Source organism: Corvus kubaryi, unplaced genomic scaffold (genome assembly GCF_017639235.1).
Source record: "Corvus kubaryi isolate FWS band 111438036 unplaced genomic scaffold, C.kubaryi_AGA036_p1.0 37398, whole genome shotgun sequence".
NCBI classification, from domain to species: domain Eukaryota; kingdom Metazoa; phylum Chordata; class Aves; order Passeriformes; family Corvidae; genus Corvus; species Corvus kubaryi.
Window position 1 is genome coordinate 16,003,134 of NW_024581137.1, and position 21,391 is coordinate 16,024,524.

The 21,391-nt window shown below is 39.9% G+C and overlaps 1 protein-coding gene across 1 annotated transcript in view; it reads right to left on the minus strand.

The window, feature by feature from the left end:
• Positions 1-5,869: 5,869 nt before the first annotated feature.
• NEK11 (NIMA related kinase 11) overlaps positions 5,870-21,391 on the minus strand; it is an 82,778-nt gene continuing 67,256 nt past the window's right edge. The window contains 1 exon segment of the mRNA XM_042044119.1: positions 5,870-7,158. Within this exon segment, the coding sequence (XP_041900053.1) occupies positions 6,788-7,158 (371 nt within the window). The 3' untranslated portion in view covers positions 5,870-6,787.

The window sequence follows — 21,391 nt, forward strand, 5'->3', positions numbered from 1 at the left end:
TAATTAAATTCATCTTTCGACTATATAAATCTGTATTAATTTATTTCAGCTGATTGGACCACCAGGCTGAGGCACCGTCTCAGTGGCTGGAGATCTTCTCAAACTTCTGAATGCCTGTTGCTTCAAAGGTGGGGCTTCCATCTCTGGAGACCTACCTCTTTTATGAGGAAAGAGTTCTGTGCTTTGTTTTGCTCTGTACAACAGCCCAGTTCTCCCTGTTTCCCTGGCAATTGTGCAGCAGTGAGGCTGGCATTCACAGCTACGCACATGTTTAAATGCTTGATGGTTTAGGGCTCATTTGGTCTACTTTCAGTGGGGCCTTTCTGCTGTCTACTGCTCGAAGTAATGCACATTCACTCAATGCAGTCGAAAATAATCTGAGCAGACATCAGAAAGGGCACAGTGCTAAGGAGCAACCTCTGAAAAGCCCATCTGCACTGACCCAGTGATGTGGATTGTTTTATCCATACAGCGGTAATTAACCAATATTTATTGATTTAATAAAATCAGTAAGTTTAATTACATCACTGATACCAAATAATCCATTTTTTCTGCCAGATCATGCTGAAAACAACTTCAATTTTTAACAATTGTAAAAGCAAACTTTTTATCCAAAGAGGTGGCAGGCACACAGCAGTGCTGGTTTCTCTCATCATAGTATTATTGTGGTTTTTCCACAAATGCCTGGGTGTCTCTCAGGTGTTACTTTTTAATTATCTACCCTCATTACATGTAGTGTTTGCTCCTTTTTCATTTTATAGCACAAAGCCAGAAAGAAGGCAATTAAAATTCAATAATGGTGCAGTGAGTGCTTAGACACTCATTAAGTAGTCATTAGGTAGTCTGGAGACTCATTGTCTTTACAAGGGTTTGCTCTCCATGAATCTCCTCTCTGCAGTATTAGTTCAAAACAGCAAGCACAACGTGAATGTGAATGCAGAGGATCCCTGAGTTTCCAGGCCCGCCTGGGATGCAGCAAAGCCCGGGGGCTCCTCCAGCAGCACCAGGGAGATGCTCAGGGCTAGGGCTGCTCTGGCTGCCTCCATTCCCACTGTGCTACCTGGAAGTGATCCCTGTTCTCCTCAGGTGATGGAAGGATCATTCCAACCCCCTTGTTTAAGCTGGTTGGAATACCACCCTCTCCCAAAAACACAGTCCCCAGTTGCCAAGACAGTTTGTAGAAGGACATGCATGGGTAGCTGGCAAAATTAGGCCTCTAGGGAGTCAGGAGCATTTGCTGCCAGCATCAGGAGCCAAGCTCCTGTCAAAGAGCATTCAAAACAAGCAGGCTTCATTTTGAGGTGGGGAAAAAACCACAACTCACCGGCAGAGACAGGATGGCAAAAGTATGCCACTGACTGCCAGATACCTAAAGGCATCAGTAAAATAATGCTCACACTCAAAAATTGTCTTACAAAACAAGAGAAGCAGACTCTCTTGATTTAAAGGATTGCCTCTGGACATTAAATAACAGCATCTGTTCTCCAGACTCTGGGCACCTTGAGTTTGCTTTCCTTTCTGTCCTTGAGTAGGGGTGGAAAGAGGACAAGACAAGACAACTGCGACAGTTCAAGCTAGGAGGATTCCGTGGCAGTTCTAAGGAGCATTTCCCCGGAACTCACTGAGAGCAGAGGGAGCAAACTCCAATGCATTATTTAAGACCACTGTCACACTGCTGACCCCTTATAGATGCAGATCAATAAAGCAGCCTCTGCCAGAAAGAGACTTCCATATGAAAAAGCCTGAAATAGAACTCATATTAGAGACGCTGAGAGCAAATAACACAGCCCAAAGGAATATCCACAATGCCATGGTACAATAAGGCAGTCCCTGAGGGGTCAGCAGATGGCAGTGGAGAGAGGAGAGCAATTTACAGATTCCCAGCTTCTTCATAGCACTTAGTCACCTCTAGGGCATAAAGCTGTGGCACAGAATCACCTCATTGATAGTCCATCACACACACACACTTCCATGCACAGTCACAGAGTCATATTTCATTAAATAATGGTTTTCTGTATTAAAATCCATTTCACAACGCTGCACCCTCCTTTATGCCTTGCCTTATCCCAGTACCCACAAGCCACAGCTGACTGCCTGGCACAATGTCAGGTGAGGATCAAGAGGAGTGCTCCCCTTGTTTGGCTTCCTGTTGCACTTTGCTGCACAAGCTCAGGTTACTTCTCTGAACCTTCTTCCACTCATATTCCTGCTGGACAATTCAGCTGGGAGGCCTGGGAGGTTGGGATTGCCTTGGAACTGTTTTGTACAGTGCCTGGTGCAGTAGCTGATCAAAACATTCAGGCTTTTTTCTGCTCAAGGTGCATTCAGCTGTGTATTTACCTGCTTGTAAGAATTTTCTGGAGCAGCTGGCTCTTTTGTTTATCGAGAGAAAACATATTCTTGAAGGTTTGGTGAGATGGTGAGGTGCATCAGGATATATACACGTCCATATACATACAAATATGTTTGTGTGTGCATGCATAGATGTAGAGGGAGATGGCTGATAGTTCATGACAGAGCCACAATTCACTTCTCTGTGTAGATACATGTACATAGATACAACATTCTCAGGCTCCCTAAGACAGACTGAAGTTTCTAAATGTTAAAATTGATCAATACTTAGGACAGCTAATTAGTACAAAGCAGTAATCTTCTCTATCATTTGTCATTTTTCTTCAGAGGTATTTTGTCTTATTGTTGCACACCACTGCTTTTGTACTTTGATTACAGCTACCTGTGGAATAAAAAAATGACAACAAAACCAAGCCCATTTCATCTACAGGATGATAATCACAGTGCGTGTATTTCTTGCACATTGCAAAACATCAGGAATCCCTGGCCAGGTGTCATCAAGTGGAATAGAAAATATTCACCCAAGAGGTGTGCTTTTAAAGCAGCTGACTAAATGTCTGTTTTCCTCAGCTGATCTTTCTGCTGGAAGTTTTCCCATGACCTGGTTTCTGCTTTCTGACCTGATGGGGAAGTGACTAACTGCACAGTATGGGAATACTGAAAGTCAGGAGGCTGAAGTTAACCATTCATGAACAACTGAGGACTGAAACCTGTCTGCAGAGCTAACATAGCAAATTATCTGTACATACTAACTAACTTTCCAGCCATGACGGCCATATTCCAGTCTAGATAAAAGAAAAATGGACCCATAATTGTATGGAAACAGAAGCATTTGCACAGTCTTCTCTTGCTGGGACCATTGGTCCTGAGTGATGTCCAGGTTTCCTGTTAGGTTTTCATTCTTAGTCTCATTTTAGATAATTCAGTGGCCTTCAGAAAACCATTCACTGTCCCTTTATTCCCCCAACCATAAAAAAGTGACAAAAATAAGTAGGACTGGATATGGTAACTAAGTATATGAGGAGAAGGTATAAGAGGAAGGAACTACAACCCTCTTCATCCTCTTCCATCCCTTCCCCACCCTCTGTGCCTGATCAGTCTGTACATAAATACGTCTGCCTTTGCTGTTAACCAGCTCTTCTTACGTTCATCTATCCAGCACATCTGGATAGCTATTATCAAGGCAGACATATTCCTGAACAGGAATGATCATCAGCCAAATGGGCATCTGGAGACCATATTTTCATTAGACTTCTACTTACTACCAATAATCATATACAGAAAACTTTCTGCTGCACTTCTCCCTCCTGAAAAACAAGAGTATTCAGTGGAGACAGGCTAAAGAGTTTTCAGGTTAGGCTGTGTTGTGCACACATATTACAAACAAAATATGAAAGATGATTGTGCCTCTGTGCATAATGATTCTGTCTCCAAACAAATCTCCTGTTTGAGCCTTTCTTCTCTTGCCCACTTAATTCCCTCATGCAACAGTGGTTGCACCTATAGATTAGTCTGAGCTGACTTATAGCAAAGATGAAAGGTCAGCCTTTGCATTATCCATTTGGCCACTTTGCTGCCTCCTACCTTTTTTTTCACCCGTGTATCTTCTTGATGCTCCATTGCTCTGGTTATATGTGGAGCTGAAGATCCAGCAGCAGTCAGGGGTGAGCTCCTGCTGTGCCAGCTGCAGATTTGTGGTTTGGCTGTGAGAGCACCTCGGAGCTGGTCATCACAAGGCAGCAGTCACAAAGCCAGGTCCTGGAGGAAGAAAGGTCCTTTCCTGCAGGCAAGATTTTCAGGCACTGGAAGCCTTTAATTCACCTTACAAAGAGGGGATTCTGATGCTTTCTAGAAATTATCTGGCAGAACAATCACCTCTAAGAAAGGATTTCCTTTTTGTTTGCTGTGAAAAATAGAATTGATCTACCTCCTAATCCAGCTGTCAACAAGAAACTGACAGTTGCACTTCTTATCAGAAAACTCAGATGTTGTTTCTCCCTTTATAGTTCAAGCACCTTTATACCAGATTTAAGGCCTCAAAGCATTTAAAAAATACTCACCCCACTTCCTTTGTTTTCAGTATCTCTTCATCAAGCAATTAATCTTGTAGCATTTTTAAGAGAATCAATAAAAAAGGCAGCAAGGTTGCCTCATGTTTGCAAAGCTTTTGGTACAAATCTGTAGGTTAAATGGGACTTTTTATGAGGATCTATTAATGCCTTTACATTTATTTCCTCACATTTACTTCCAGCAGTTCTGTTGCTTTTTTATTAATGAAGATCCACAATATCAACATCTTCCTCCTTCCTTTTAGATTTCTACTAATGACCACCAGCAATGGGATTTTGCAAGTTAAACAGTGACGTAAAAATTTCTGTCAAATCCATGGGATGTATTTCTGTGCTTTTACTACAGCTCAAAGACGAAAATTTCCTGCTGTGTTTAACATGTATACTACATTGGCTAACTGTGGTATGATTCATTTAAAAAAACCACAAAACAAAACAAAGTATGGTTTAAAGCATATAAGCAGTAAACCAGTAACCTCCAGATCCTCACGTGCCTTGAAGGTCATTCCCTGCAGAGAGCAGAAAGCAACTAAGTAAGCCTAAAAGGCACTGTGAGTTCTTTTTTTCTGTGCAACAAATGAAAGAAAATACTGCTCATCAGAGAGCAACCACTTCCCTGAAGTCAATCTGAGTGACTAAATCATGTTTTTCAGGTTTTAAAGGTTTCCCTTTAATGATCTTCCGAGTCCTTGACTGACTTAAAGAGCCTGACCCATTCTTACCCAGGTATTTTTTTCTTTCAAGCTGCATGGAAAAAAGCCTGAAATAGTCTTTGTCACTAATAAAAAAGGAATTGACTGCTTACAGAGGCTGTTTTTGAAGTTTTTGTGATAAATCACCTTGAACTGCAGCAGAAGTAAATGAAGGAGTGAAGATTATCTTCTTCTGACATTATTCTCACTGTGTCAGTTACTCATTGTTTGCTTTTGGACTTTATAGTCCCTGCAACATTCAAGCACTCCTCCTGTATCTTGGACTTCAGCACTTCCGTTTTAAAATGGTCTTCAGTTTTGTGCAAAAAATATCTAATCAGGTACTCATACACAACATTGAGAAGGATGGGAAGTGTAGGTCAAGAAGAAATAATAGGGAAGAGACTGAAACCTGACAAACAATATGTTTCCCTACCTCAGTGAACACCATAGTGGATTTTAGTCTCTGGCTTGTAACATGCATTCCAAATAAAAGCTGAAGCTAGAAAAAACTGAAACATACCAGAATCTCTTACTACTTTGAGCTGGAAGTATAGTGCCACATCATCTGTAGCTGGGCATGCTCTTTGCTTCCTCAGCTTATGCTGCTGCTAGAATAGATTTAGATGACTCTACCTGCCTTTTGCTTTGAGTCTCTTAACACACGTCATAAAGATGGATCAGTAGAACTGCTTAATTGACCATAAATACTGGTACACTTCACTGTAAATAACTCATCTCAGGTCAAATAGAAATTTTTTTTTATATTCATAATATGAATTTCTTTTAATTTATTTAACACAGTCCCCAAGTCGTTTAAGAGTTGTGGTGGAAAAGCAGGAAGCATAAGGATTATGAATGGCTTAATGCCTAAAATTCATTTGGTCTACAATTCCTTTTAGATTCCTTTACCAATTGTATGACTTTGTTAACCTTTAGTCATATGCACAGATGGAGGAAGAAGCTCAGAATGCAAAATAAGGAAGGAAGAGGTGGAAGGGAAACATCAGGTATATAATCAGAGCCTGATACACAGCTGAAATCAGCAGGAGTGGGATGCATATGAAGAAGGGAGCATAAACACTAGAAAAGAACTGTAACGGTAACAATGTGCAAGGCAGGAAAAAAATCAGTTTATTTTTTCCATTTTTGAAGGATGAATTTAATCTAAAACTCTTTCTACAGGTACAGTGTGCAACCAGACATGCTTCTTCCATTATGAATATACACACCTATCTCTGTGTATGTGAGCATGCATATATGTATATAAATATGCACATATGTATGTATTTCCACAGTTCCTTTGAAATTTAAACAGATTAAATGCAGCCCTTTTGAATAATCAATAATAAGGCAAATAGGGGATGAGTGGCCATAAATATATATATATATGTTTAAGGGTAAATCTGCCAAATTACAAAAATTATGGGCTTAAATATCATGAGGACCAGTTAGCACAGAAATCAACAGCAGCTGGAGTCTAATCCTGCTTCATTCCATCAGAGGCAGCTTTGCCAGTGATGCTCTGAGTGTGAACTGGCATCCAGACACGGCCCAGAACACCCCTCCTTATGTTTTAAGTGGTAGAAAAAGGGGACTCTGGTAACTGTGAATCCTCCCCTCCACTGTCACAAACATCTGTTCTTCTTCCTGCCCCTGTAATCTGTGCCATATTTACCCACTTCTCACTGCTGTGTGGACTCTCAAATGGTGCTTACCCACATGCTTAGGTACTACATTACCTTCAGCAGTGTCCCCCAAACACCACCTGTACTTGCCTGCTGGCCTGAAGGAGGCCCCTTCCCCCTCTGTGCCATTTCCAGCTGCTGCTGACACACTGTTACAGCTGAAGATGTGGCTCGGAAGCCTGTAGCTGTTCCTCGAAGTACAGCAGCTGATCCACTTCAAAGCAATCACTTGCTCTAGACACCAGTTTCTCCAAACACCTCCTGATCTCCTCCTCACTGGCATTCTGCTGTCTCGCTTGCTTGAGACAGCTGTACACAGCCTCAAATGCCTCCACTCCCAGCTTCTCAATGGCAGATCTGGGGATAAATATTATAGAAAAGGTCAAGTAAAAGTTAATTCATGTTAAATATTAACACAAGCATTAACTAGTACAGATTTCTTCTAAATGTTGTAGGTTTGATTAAAACGAACCTACATGATGCACCTTGTTTGTCTGACAGTAAAATGAACTAAAGTTTCCTGGAGAATTTCTCCATGATTGTTTGCCATACCAGGAGCCCAAGAGTAAAAACCTGGCCATAGTAAAGTCATGGGAAGCATGGTCATCGTCTTTGTTGCAGTCCAAGAATCCTCTCCACACTGAGTCTGACAGACTCTTTTATCTACAGCAAGTCTGGTAAACAGACACGTATTACTGCCTCTGGATTTCATCAAAACCAAAAGGAGCAACCCCAGTCAGCCAAACACCAGTAGCATTTTATGTGAGCACACTTTCTTATTCATTGTTTTATTTTAGCTTCTATGAAATACAAGAAAACCATTGTACAAGCTCAGCATGAGCTAACTTGACACTTTTTTATTTTCTACAGTGCTCTCCTTTTATCAGAACACAGATCTGTAACTCAGTGACAAAATACACATTCACAGCACACACTCTTAATGTTGATTTATAAAAAAGATCCATTTGAAAATGGCAAGACAATGAACAGCATTTCTTCCTCCTAAAGGAAAAACATCTTTAAATTCATTTATCACAAGTAACACAAAATTTTTCACTCAGTGATGGCTTCATATTTTGAGGAAAATACCTGGGTAATTTTCCTTCAGTGTATCAGACTATCTGTCTGCTCCTCATGCTTCTGACACAGGATTTGTTTTCTTTCACTAAACTTTTACATGTTAGAGTAGTTGAGATTTGGTCATCTTTTAGACAAAAAGGAGGTTCTTGGAAGGGAACCATGTCATATGGTGCCTGCAGTAGGCTCCTCAGCCAATGCCTGAGGCAGCAGGAGCTGGGACACCCTCAGCTTGTGGCTGTACCAAGGATGAGCTGTACAGGGACAGAGAAGGGGATCGGACGTGTTCTAAGCATTAAGGCTTAGAACTTCAGTAAGTGTGCACGTAGGTTCAGAGGGAGCAGGCACACTTCCCATAGTAGTTTAAAAGGTTAAACCTGCCTCCCAACAACAACATCACAAACTGCAGTTGTAGTTTTTCGTTGTTTTGCACTGATTTTGCTACATGTCTAACACCAGGGCAAGGTCAACTGTTCTCACCCAATAGCAGAATCAGCCTAACAGTGTAGCTGCTTTCCATCAGTGGTCATCCTGTTACTGCTGAGGAATAACATCATAATGAAATGTCAGCCAGTAAGAGTTCCATACTATGTAAATTCCTCAATTCCTAGGAAAACATTGCAAAGAATTTTACTTTATTGCTTCTCAAACTTGTCCCATCCTACTTGCTCTCTGCTTTTCTAGCACCTCAGTCATGCCCAGGTGTGATCCTCCTTAGGCTTCAGGTCACCCCTCCTGCTGGTTCCTGACACAGAGGCAGATGAGGAACCTGGGGCAGAGAAAGCCAGGACCCAGGATCAGAAGTCACAGGGCCAAACTGGAATCTCTACAGGTCCAGACCTGACTCAGTCCTGCTTCCTGTAACTAGAAACTGCCTTTTTCTTTTCTACCAAGAATGTAGTTTAGGAGAAAATAAAAACTGTTGGAAATAATTAATTCTCAGACACTGGAAGCCTAGGTATTGGATTACCACTGAAAACTAAAATAATGACCAAAAAATTGACAAATAATGTACATTTCTTAGAAAAAAATCATAAAAATATCACCATTTCTCTCCAACAGTTAAAAATCAATACATGAGAAGCTATCCTGAAACCACTGCTACTTCATCAGTGCCTTTAATGACTCCTGTCTCCCTCTTAGACAAGTATGTTTAATTTTTTGGCAGTCCTGTCTATTTAAAGATGAAAAATTAAGCAAACATGTACCCTGGGAGTACTGCTTCTGCTAATAAATGTGACCTGCAGATTCGAATCTTCTCTGTTCAGCTTGGCAGAGCATGCAAATCAGCTAATCTGTATAATAGCTGATACAATAGAATTAAGGGGGAAATGTTCATAGGTTGAAAATTACAGGGTAGGTAACAAAAATTATAACCTGCTTTTACAAAAGAAGACATCAGGGTCTGTTTGGACTTGAGAGCTGCATTAATACAACTCTGCTACCACATCATGCCTCACAGAGGCAGAAGTGTGGGATCTCAGAGAGTAAATGTCAAAGAGGCATCACTGAGTGAATCGATCATCCTGATGGAGGGAGGAGGGAAAGCGCTTCCTGGAAAGCAAGGTTTGTCCATTATGGCCCTGGTCCTGTGCTAGGGGATATTTGTCCATCCATGTAAAATCCCATAGAGGCACAATTACAGACTGCTATTTCACATGAAATAGGGGATACCTGCACTAATGTTTTGAAAAGAATAAAAGCCTTACCATGAAATGTGCTGTGAGAACAAGTGCAGAACTCCCATTTACAGTCATGTGGCCATCCATCTTTTCTGATTTACTGGCATTTACTCTCTTTGTGCCATCCTATAGCTTACTCACCTGTAAACTCACTATGAGTCATCATCACTTTCTCAGCCAAGATGACACGAGCAAAGAGGATACCTGACATCTGGGATTTCATTACTGTGACAAAAATTGTGGGCCACACCTCCATCCCACACTGCCCTAAATGGTTTTTCAGTGTGCTGAAATCAAAGCAGTTACATTGGGCTCCACCAATCAAGAGTCTGGCTTCAGCTGACACACAGCAATGTGCTTCAATGTTGTATCTCAGATTGTTCTTTCATTTCTTTGTTACAGAGTCTTAGATAGGCAGAGGGATTCATGGAGCTCAGCTTCCCTCACTCCTGGCTGCAGAGAGCAGCCCCAGTACGCCAGGCAGAGGAGGCACAGGGCTGGAGGCATGCTGTGACCACTAACACGCTGGCTGCACAGCAGATATTTCCAGTGTGGGGACTCTGTCACCCATGGAAGCTGTGGCCTGAAAAAAAATGCCTCTTGTTGCCAGCTCTTGTGCAGCACACAACACATGGCTGAGAAAATTAACTGCAACAAGACCCAAAGGCCATATTGATATTTGATTTGTGGATAAGGATGGAGCATGGATGTAAAATAGAGACTTGGTTCTATCAAGGACAAGGCACTTCTGAGCATGTGAGACGCAGTAAAGAATATCAGCAAAATCATAGGCACTGCTGGAAGTAGAGGGGAGCTAAATTGGACCCTTGAGAACTGCAATTTTTAGACACAGGGTGTCTAAAACCATTCCAAGTCATTTAGTGGATCTGGGCCTAAATGAATTTATCAGGCTATCTGGTGATTCGCAGTTGATTTCCTACGCAACAAGGCAAAATTGCTAAAATTTGACAATTTAATAATGTTGTGTTCTCAACTGACTGAGGAAATTGTAAATCTTTCCCTGGGTGAATGAAGAATTCTCTATTATCCCATGGGTCTTTATTTTGACTATTCTGCTACCAGCTACATATTAACATCTCCTTTCTGGCTTGGAGATCAATTACAATCCACCTACCTTTACGCCACACTGACAAAAGCCACAAAACAAGATTAATGCTGAGGTTTGTGCTCCTGCATGGGCATTAGCAGCTGGGTTAATACCTCTCAACAACTTGTCGTGACCTGCCTTGAAGGGTAACTATGACACAAAGCAGCAGCGAAGGGGTTTTTCAGCTTCTCACTTTCCAATGCCATTCAGCATGATGGCAACTATAATTTAAAGCCATCCTGGTTTCACTGGTGCCTTCAGGGAGCTGCCTGTGGTCTGTGCAAGGAGGGGCTTTGCCCAAGCCACTACTGAACACACCATGAAGTCCCTTGGGATCAGGCACCAGCAATAACATCTCACACTGCCATAACAGGCAACAAACACACTGCTCCTAAGACAAACGCAGAAAACTCAGTTATTTCAAAATGCTAGTTACTCATGTCTACATCAGTGTAAACCTTAATAAAGAAACTTTCTGGACATGGAATACCCATTCCAGTGGGCATTTATTTATCCTCTTGAATGCAGCCAGGCCACCTGCATCCACCACCAATGAGCACATTGTAAAGCAGAGAGCAAATCTGTGGTTTTTGGGCTCATGGGGCATAAAAGCAAGTGAAGGGATCTTTGAAAGAAAAATTTCAGTTGATGCCTCTAAGTCCTGTTTTTCCTAACTCAAGGGAATCCCCATGGAGTCCAGCAGTATTACTTAGGATTCTCATCAACACATCCAACAATGATTTGTCTCTGAGTTAATACTATTTCCAAGCATCAATTTATTAACCCTATATTTCTCTTTAAAACAATACTATCATGCCACTTTGCAGCTAACCAGAAGTGATATGAATCTTAGTGAAAAAGATTGTTACATTTGTCTCCTGAGATGACTCTGCAAAAGAATCAGGAAATTACATATCCTTAGTCTCATATAAAATATTGTTTTCTAACTGTACCACAAAATCTTAGGACATCTGCTACAGCATCTCATGGTTCAGTAAACAAACAGGTTTATCTCAGTCAGAACACAAAAGATCTCTGTCCTCTCGAGTTATATTTCTGTCATTCAGTTTGCTGGCCTTACTTGCTATGAATGATTAAAACTTTGACTCTTGAAAGAAATGGCTCTGGGTTCAAATCTTTATTTGCAGTAAAACGTCTCTGTTGCTGTTTAAAGACCCTTTGAGATCTGCTAGGAGAAGAGTATAATAAGTTCCATGATTCAGGTTTTAGGAACTTATTTCTAAAGGTAGGGCCTTTCTAGTTCTGACAGCTGTTCAATCTTGGAAATGTGAAAAAAATGGCTAAGTCTAAGAAAAGGCCTTATTGGAAAAAAAAAAGGTAATGGAAAGTATTATTATATAAAAGCTAGTAAGAAAAGAAATATGAATTGTTAATATTAACCCCCACCTTCACCTTCAAGCCTCAATGGACTTTGACCTTCCTCATATTACTGCTGAATGAAAATTTCTTCACTTGAAGACACAATGATAATTTTCATAATTCATCCTTAATTACTTCATAATTCCTGAATTAAAGCACCTTAATTTGATTGCAAACAAAACTCTCTGATGTCCTACTTCAAAGACCTGCAAAATCTAAACCATATTTAGAACATGTTTTCCCATGAGCTAAGAAGGATCTTATTATTAAAAGATGTAGACACACAGGTGAAGAAATATAAACAATAGTATTCTCCATGCACCTCATTTTCAGAGATAAATTAATTTATAAAATGGGAATTGAAGCTGACATCTGCGCTTGGAAGAAGTATTAATTAGAATTTAGAGCTGCTAGTTGAATTCTAGCTACTATCAATTTAGAAGATGCTTTATCATACGATAAAATGTGCGGTTTTTAGTTTTTCCCACAGAAGGAAACAAATTACAACAAAACACAGTCATTTAAATCAAACCTGAGTATTGCAATTGTAAAGTCTATCTATATTCAGAAATTTACTACCAATACTAAAAATAAGAGAGGAAACATACTTGCTTCTATAGAGCTATTCTTCATGAGGTAGGGTGGGTGAAAATTACACTGTGCCTGTGAAGAATTACCCAAAACACACTTCAGTTGCAATAGCTGGGCTGCAGTAGCTTTATACACAGTCTGAGATTTCCTAGCCTGGCTATAATTATTTAAAAAACATCCTGATTTTTAATAGTGTCATGGCATACAAAGAGTCTTTGAAAAGTCATCCGTTTAATTCCTTCAGCATCACTGATCAAGATCAAGCAGAAACTCATGGCACATTTAACACATGCCTGATGTTATTTGCTTTGTTTATCAATGCATTTGTTTTATACAGGTATGTTTGATGAGCAGCACAATATACAGCTACTTCTTGAATGTGGGCATGCAAGGATACAGTAGTCACCTCTGAAAAGTCAATAATTATACACAGATCTTGTAATAATTTAGGAATATTACTGCATTCTCCTTTGTTCAGCTGTGTGGTTATACAGTTAATGATGATTTCCTTTTACATGGCCTGATATTGGGAGGGAGTCTCTCCCAATTTAGGATTTCACACCAAAATTACAGTTATAAAACTAACAATTTGCCTATCAGAGAAAGGAAAAGGTACTTATGCATTTCAATGAAACAATCAGAATACTAATTACTATATATATGTTTTCTCAAGCCAAGCTTTGTCTTTAGCCATATTGTATTAAGTGTTACCACTGGATGTAAAACAATGCATTTCTGAGTTAGCAATTAGCCATTCTCATTAAAAGGTTGTCAACGTATCAGGTCCTTCAATGGAGAAATTAATGTAATCAGCTGGTATGGAGATGGACAAATCTTGATAGAAATATCACAAACACCACAGTAATTTACTCACAAAATTTCCAGCTTGGCTTGTGCACTGTACAGCCACAGAGGGAGGTGAAGCAGCATTCAAGCTCTGAGCTATGACAAACACCCATACAAGATTACAGCAAAAGTAAAATTACTCTTACACAATCCAATCAAAAAGGCATTTTAAAAGCTGAAAAAAACCCCACCTCCTGTGGAATGTGAGATGCCCAATTATGGCAAATATATAAGCATGTGTATACATATACATAAAAATATACACTAATGTATACACAAAAAAAACTCCCAAATCTGTTTGCATAAAACTTTATGGAAACAGTTTTTTGAACATCAACCATTTGGGCTTAGCTCACATCTAAATCCACCCAAGGGGGCCTGAAGCTAGGTGGATTAAGTCCACAACTTCTTTCAAGTCTCTTTTCACATCTGTAGCCCTTTAAAAAGTTCCTAGCACAAAACAGGACTAAGGAAAATTCATGTCTTGGCAGAGCCATACAATTCCATGATGACACCATACTACAGAGAAAGAAAGAAAAGCAATTACCAACTATGGACAGTAGATCTGTGATTTTCAGAAAGGCCTAGAAAGATTTATGCATTCAGTTTCTTCTGGATCTGCATTAAAATAACACAAGCTTCACAGACCTGTTTAGGCACTTAAAGAGGTAGATAGAAGTCTAGTACTTTTATTTTTTCCTAAAAAGAAAACATTTATTGTCTCCCAAAACAGAGCCCTGGTCATTCCTCCATCAAATCTCTTGGAAAATTCCCTACCTATATTTCCCTCAAGTCGACTTCCCAAGGTTGCAATGCTGCTTCTAGTAAACACTGTCAAAGTTCTTTGAGTGGTTCTGTTTTGAAAACAGACTTTATAATTAATGCTGCATGAAAGCATTTTCACATTTGCAAACTATTGACAAAATCAAGGTACTGGAAATCTGAACAGCCTGATCTATGCATTGGGTATGCACAGCAGGAGAAACTAGGGAAACCATGAACATGTTTTGTGCAAAACAAAAAGAAGTATAAGTCAAACTCTGAATGTTTTGAGTGTTTGGGGCCACTTGACATTTTAAAATGAGTGAGTCTATTCTTAAAAGTTCAGGTGTTTTGCTACTGAAATGCAATTTTCAAAGTGAATAAAAACTCCCTCCAGTGCTAAAGCAATTATAATACTACTGTCCACTTAAAAAAAAGTTCTTAAAAATTCAGAATAACAGAATGACTCATGGATCTATGACATACAGCTCAGCAGAGAAGATGAAAAAATCTGAGTTTTCTTTATCTAAGTAAATTCACAAAATATTACATATTGGTTTAAGGGTAGGACATGAGGTTCAAGTAATGTGCAAAATGGGCAAAAAATGAGCATCCCAAGAAAATGCATCAAACTTTAATTGTGCCCCAATACTCACTCACTCTAACTGCCAAGTTTGTTCTCATTGTTCATTTCAAAGTGCACCATAACAAATGTAAAGATGCTAAGAACTGCTGAAATTATGGGGTTGGCAGGTGATGTGCTCTTCCCATCCTCAGATGCAGGAGGAGCAGCATAAGAGACAAAGCCCATTTTTGTCATGGAAAGGGGAAGAGTATGGACAGTGGGAAGAAGCTGAATGAAGACCCATGGAAAATGCCTGAGGAATTAGACCATCAGGTCCAACTTCAGCCTTGAGGGGTACTGCTGCTTCTGCTGCAGAGGACTCCTAAACTTCTGAGCAGTAGCCACTGTCTCACTCACCTTAATTTCTTCTTAGGCAGGAGGAGCCCAGGATTCACCTGTTCCCACTTTCTCTCTCAGTCATTGCCTTGGGACAGCAATCACTCCTGAGCCAGGAGCATTCACTCACGTCTCCCTGACAGAAGCCAAGAATCAATATCCCAGCTTGGTCACACACAGGAAGGGTTCAATCTTCCAGTGTTCCTGCTGAGTTTACTGTAGTCTCACTTGCTTGTAAAGCAAACAGCAAACCCAAAATACTTTCTTCCAATTTGGGTCTGGAAGGTAACAGTGCAATTATCTTAAAGTAGATTTTCAGTAAAAGAAAGAGAAACTCATGGACTAAGATGTTTAATGTGTTTCCATAATGAACTCATTGGGCTCATCTGAGACTGGCCTTTAAAATGAGGTGTAAGAAACTGTGACAAGTAGGATGAATATGTAAACAAAATTTTGGCTTAGCGCATGGGATGCAGAAAACTATAGTCATGCTGTAAGATGTCTTGGGATCACCAGACAGAAATTATTACCTGAAAAAGGAGTGTTGGACAGAACACAGTAGTGTGTGTAAGAGGAAATTCAATGCTCAGAACCATTTAAGGATCAATACCTTCAGGAGTACTCTATTCATCTGCAAAAAACAGATAGTGGTAGCTCAGACAGTGCCAAAAAATTTCCTTACCAAATATGTCTTTTGTCTGTGAGAAGACATCATATTCCTCAAGCATGTTTACATCATGACACCTTCAATGTGACAGTCAATGACAATCAAAAGGTCACTGAGAAGTTTTTTAATCTCTTAAAAACCAATTACCTTTTCTGTATTTGTTGCTTTTGTCTTCACTAAGGATCCCCTCAAAGATGTCAATAACAAAACCAGTTTCACTTGGCTCAGAAAGATCTACTCCACATATATCGAAATACTACATCAAGTAAACAATTTCTTTACTGTAAGAATTTTTTTTTAATTGTACACATAAATGTACAAAAAGCCTTCTATACTTCAAACATTTTAGGACTACTTATCTCAAAGAACATCCAGTGCCTACTGAATGACCTCAAAACAACCTTTCTTTCTGAAATTTTAAGATAAATGGTGCATTTGATGGCAGCATCACAAGCACAAGAAGCATATATACATACTGCTCCTGAGTCTAAGCCAGTAGTGTTGCAAGCATTCACAGGACCAGAATAAAAATATCACCCAATGCCTTTTCTTCGTGATTTCTGAAAGACTGCTTTACTTACACTCAGCAGGAGATGATGAAGTCTTTTGCTTGTTCATGGTATGCTGCTGCGCGTAAGACTTTGGGGACTGACTAAGAGGTGCTTACTGCTGGGTTAAAGGATTTTAATTTACTTAAAATTTGGGGCATAAAAGCCTTTTCCTTTTACTGCCACACATTTTATTGAATTCTAAAGTGCATATTAAAGTTCATGGCTATTAAAATGACTGATTGTAGATATTCGTGGATATCTCCACAAAGGAGCACGAAATGATCTGTACTAAGTTTTTTGTATGGACCTTGGGGGAAAAAAATTAATTGCTGCTACTACAATTTAATCTGACAGGAAAAATGCTTTGGCTTGAGGAGTTGCTTCTGAAGAACAGCATGGTTCTCTTCTGAGATGCAGAGTTGGAAAGTCTCTGTGGGGGAACATCAGTGAACAGTCATTCGTTTGTCTTCATGGATCCCTCCATGAAGGTAACTTGGCTCTGGATAGCATGTGACAATAACGCTTCTCACACCTGGCATGCACCAAGTTACCCAGTAACATCAAGGATGGGAAGCACCAAGAGAATTAGCTTGTGGGCTGGACAGAAAACACCAGGATATGGCTCCTCCCATTTTCTGCATCTAACATGATTCCTCAGTTTCAAAGCCCAATATGAGGAATAAGAATCTTGTAGCTCTGGTTTCTGTATTTGGTTGACCTCTCACTGCTGGCATGCAGGGCTGGGAAGGAGCATAATGATAACCTTTGTGGGAGCTAGTTCAAAAAATGGAGATTTCTTATCGACACTGCAGATCCCAATATCGAAATGTTTAGCACTGGAATGGAAATTTTTGTGGAGGGAATGAATTCTGCTTGAAAGGTAAAGTTTAATCTCTGCTGTTATAAACTTTATAATGAATTCTGATACCAAATATAACAAACTAGAAATTGTTGTCACTGGAGTAGGTGAATTTATCATGACTTTTACTGAGAGGACAGCAATTCACATTGATGCTGGATGTGATCAGCTGGAACAGAGAGTGCAATGGTAATTGGAAAGAAAAAGTCTGGGGAAAGAGTCAGGGGCTGTAGTGAAGAAAAAGCCATTTCTTTCCACCTAAAATGGGAGGAGACCAAGCACTGCTACCTACAATATTCAAGAATATCAGTGGCTTCCTTCTGTATTCCCATAAAGATTTTTAGCACAGCTTCCCTCTCACATGAGTATCCTTGTCAAATCCTGCCTAAGAATATAGAAGAAGCCTCCTAAATTGCTGCTCTGATACACAGCAAGTCAAAGAAGGCACTTAGTGCAGTACACTGCAGTAACTCAAGCATGACACATAACATCTTGTCAAGTGACTGTCTTGCTACAGTTGTTTGCAAGCCCACATTATTCACGTGTCAATTGGAAATGGCTAAAAGGCACTTTTGCTGTTAGACTCTGTGTTATTTTAGATGAATCTACCATTTTATCAGAGCTATTGATACTTTCTTCCAGTAAGGTCATCTGTAATGTTTGGGCACGAAGTTTCTTTATGAGCAGTTCATGACATAGGAGTCTCCCTCATCAGAATCTATTGCTCCTAACATCTAAAAATGGTGCAAATCCCAAGCCTTCATAGTCCTCTTTCTACAGTGACTTGGCACCCAAACAGATTTTACTGCACCTCCACATTACTTCCCCTGCTCTGCTCTTCTCTTTCCTTATAGGAACTCCAGCTACTCAGTTTCTGTAAGACAAATCCCTCACATTGTCTCCCTCTTCAGAAGCTGTCATGTGGAAGATCACCCCCAGAAGTCTGCATCTACCTGAGTAAAACTGAATAGTACAAGTCTAAACTATATTAGCCTTGCTTATGTGGCACTGTTGTGTGGATGACATTCAACAAACACATCATATGAAGTTTGCCAAGGGATGAGCAGAGAAGCTGTGGCTTTCTGTATTGATTCACATCCAGATGTGCTTCCTTCTCACCACTGAAAACCCCACTGTGCCTGGTGTGCAGATTGGCCACGGGTCAGAGTTTGCAGCGATCTCCTTGACTACCTACATGCTGGATACTGTGCTCACTCACTTGTTCCTTAAAACTTTATCTTTCAAGCAATTAAGTCCTTTCTCACCTTTACATAGTCAGAAAATGAAAAAGTCACCCTATCTCTTGGAGGAAGGAGAAAAACGTGAGTCACAACAAACTGTGAAAACCATGAAGCTGCACTGGAAAAACAGAATTTGAAAGAAGTGATCTAATCATACCTCAGCCCTAAAAGCAATGACTATGAAGTTCAAATATTTTAAGTTTTATCCAGCAACCATGAGAACACAAGGTGAAATCTAAGTTTAGTGGGCATTTTGACTAAAAACCTCACCTTGCAAGTAGCTGGCACAAAACAATGCATTACTTTATTTTTGTAAGTATTTTCCATGAAAAGAGAACGGAAAGCAATACGAGTGGAAGGCTATGAGACCTGGGACTGGTTGCACAATAAAAGCTAAGCCATGAAGTGAAACCCTGGGAGCTGTTGCATCTTGAAATACCATAAAACCAAACAACTCCTATCTGGAGTAAATGTGGTTGGTATTTTCCTGAAATACATGGTGATTTGTTTTAAACAGTGATTGTTATCAATGCTGTTGGAATTGTACTCATTTTCTTTAGAGGACTCAAATAACTATTAGCATCTACTGTTTGAACTTATTTGCATTCCAATAACATGCACCACATTATTGGCACTGTCCACCTACACAAGAGAAAAATGCCCTTTTTTAAAGAGTTTATAATCTGAGAACAGTTATAACACTATGGTTATCAGATCAGCACCTAAATTAGGATGCAATAAATCTTGGAAGGCCAGAAATACTGACTCAAGATAAGGGCTCAAGATACTTTAACCAGTACGTTCTAGAAAGGAAACACAGATCTTTGTTTTATTAAGACACTGAAACCTTTATAAATAAAGCTGGGGTTTCAGCAATGCTGAAAACAAGTAGACAATAAGTTTCAAAGGGAACTGCCCATGTAAATTCCTCTGTCTCATTTGAAAATCCCAGCCAAGAGCAGCAATGTTGTCTGCTTTAAAACATCATATCACCACGGGAAACAGACTCATTCACTTTTCATTCCACGCAAGAATGAAGTGTGGGTGAGGGAGCAAATGTGGTGGTAATGTGTATGTCTGCAGGTGATTTATGGGCATGTGCTGTGCTAATAAAGAAAGTGAAATTCAGAGTGACACCGAGAGCAATTAAGGCAAACTAGAGACTGGAATGATCAGAAGTGAGGGTCAACTTTCATCCTCTCTAGAGGTAAGTAGGCAAATCTGTAAACACCTTATCATCCATTTCTTCTTGTTGATGGGATTTTGGGGTTTTATTTGCTGTGCTTTGCAGTTTTTCAAATCCGTATTCTTTGCCTGCACATTGGTAACGCATAAATATGCCACTTACTCCCTCATGCGTTTCAGCTTGGTCTCAGCCATTGCACTGTTGAGGGCTCTGAATCCCTGGGGCACCCCTGGAGACACTCCGGTGACAGTCGTCGAGCCTACAAATCAATGCACAGACACACAACCTTTTTCACCTTCATCCCCTGAGCTCTATTGCAGAATCAAGGGCAGTCAGAAGGAGGAAGACTATTCCTGTTTCTCACAAGGCAGTGCCATATTAATTAAAGATGAATGAGATTATTAAATGCACATTAAGGGCAACTTCTTTCTGAGGGACAAGTAGGTTTATAGCTTAAAGACACCAGAATTGTAAGAACAATTTTCCTTCTGTATGATACACAAAGAATTACAACAGAAAGGACAATCACTTGAGGAAGTGCTGGGACAGATTAACATCCAATAACATTAAATTTGTTTAGGTAATATGCATTTTCTTCCATTGTTTTTGTATTCATTTTTAAGAGCAAGAACATTCTTTCTAACAGGCAAGTCTCTCCTTTAGCTTCATCATTACTGTAAACTGGAAGTATTTAACTTACGACATCACCTCTCCTTCAGATAAAGCTACTCTTTTTATGTATGAATATATATATATATATAAACAGAATATATATATATATAAACATACCTGTACATGTAAGTACATATACATGTGTGAGAAATATACATGTGCATAAACACACATGCCCACTCTTTCTGTTTGCAGGCCTTGTGAGCTGTTGCAATATTTCAGGACCTAGGGCTCACATACCACTGAGGTACTCATCCACAGGAACACAGAATTGCTGAATCACAAAGGACTGTCAGGGTTATCAGCTCAAATATGCTGCAATTTCATGTAGTCATTCCATCATACAAGTCTGTGGTTTTCCTAAGAAATTTATGTACTTTTTGCTCTGACCGCTCCCATTGAAAGACAATTTCAAAGCCTCACTGGGAGCTGGTGGCTAAAATCTCCCCTCTTATTTCCTGACAAAACTTCTTTATCAAGCAGTTCATGCTCATTTTCCTTCTGTGCCAGTTCTTTTCTTTGGCTTACACAGTTCTTTCCTTCCCTTTTGCATACTCCTTTCATTTCTTTATAATTGGAAAAAGAGATCCTATTTCAGCTTTCCATTTGTTAAGCTAAACAAAGCAGCTATTTTAGCTTCTTCTTGCAAATTGTTTGGCATTAGGATTTCAATTCCCAAAAGAGGAGAAGATGCATCAGGGTGGGACTACATCCTGTGTAAATGTGTGGTCTGTGGCACACAGGACTCAAATTCTCAACAGGCGTGGGAGGGCTCTGCATAGGATAGGAACAAACCAAAAGTCAAACATGTTAACACAGTGCCTCATCTAAATGAACACACACTCCCCTCCTAGCAGGGGTTTTTAACTCGTACACAGCTGGGGTTTGGCTGAGTTTGGATTGCACTAACAGAGATCACATGCAGCCAGAGGGAGCTTGCAGCTACCCTCCCTCTATGAGCTGGTATAGACACCCCCAGAGAACACCAAATGCTCTGGAATGTGCAA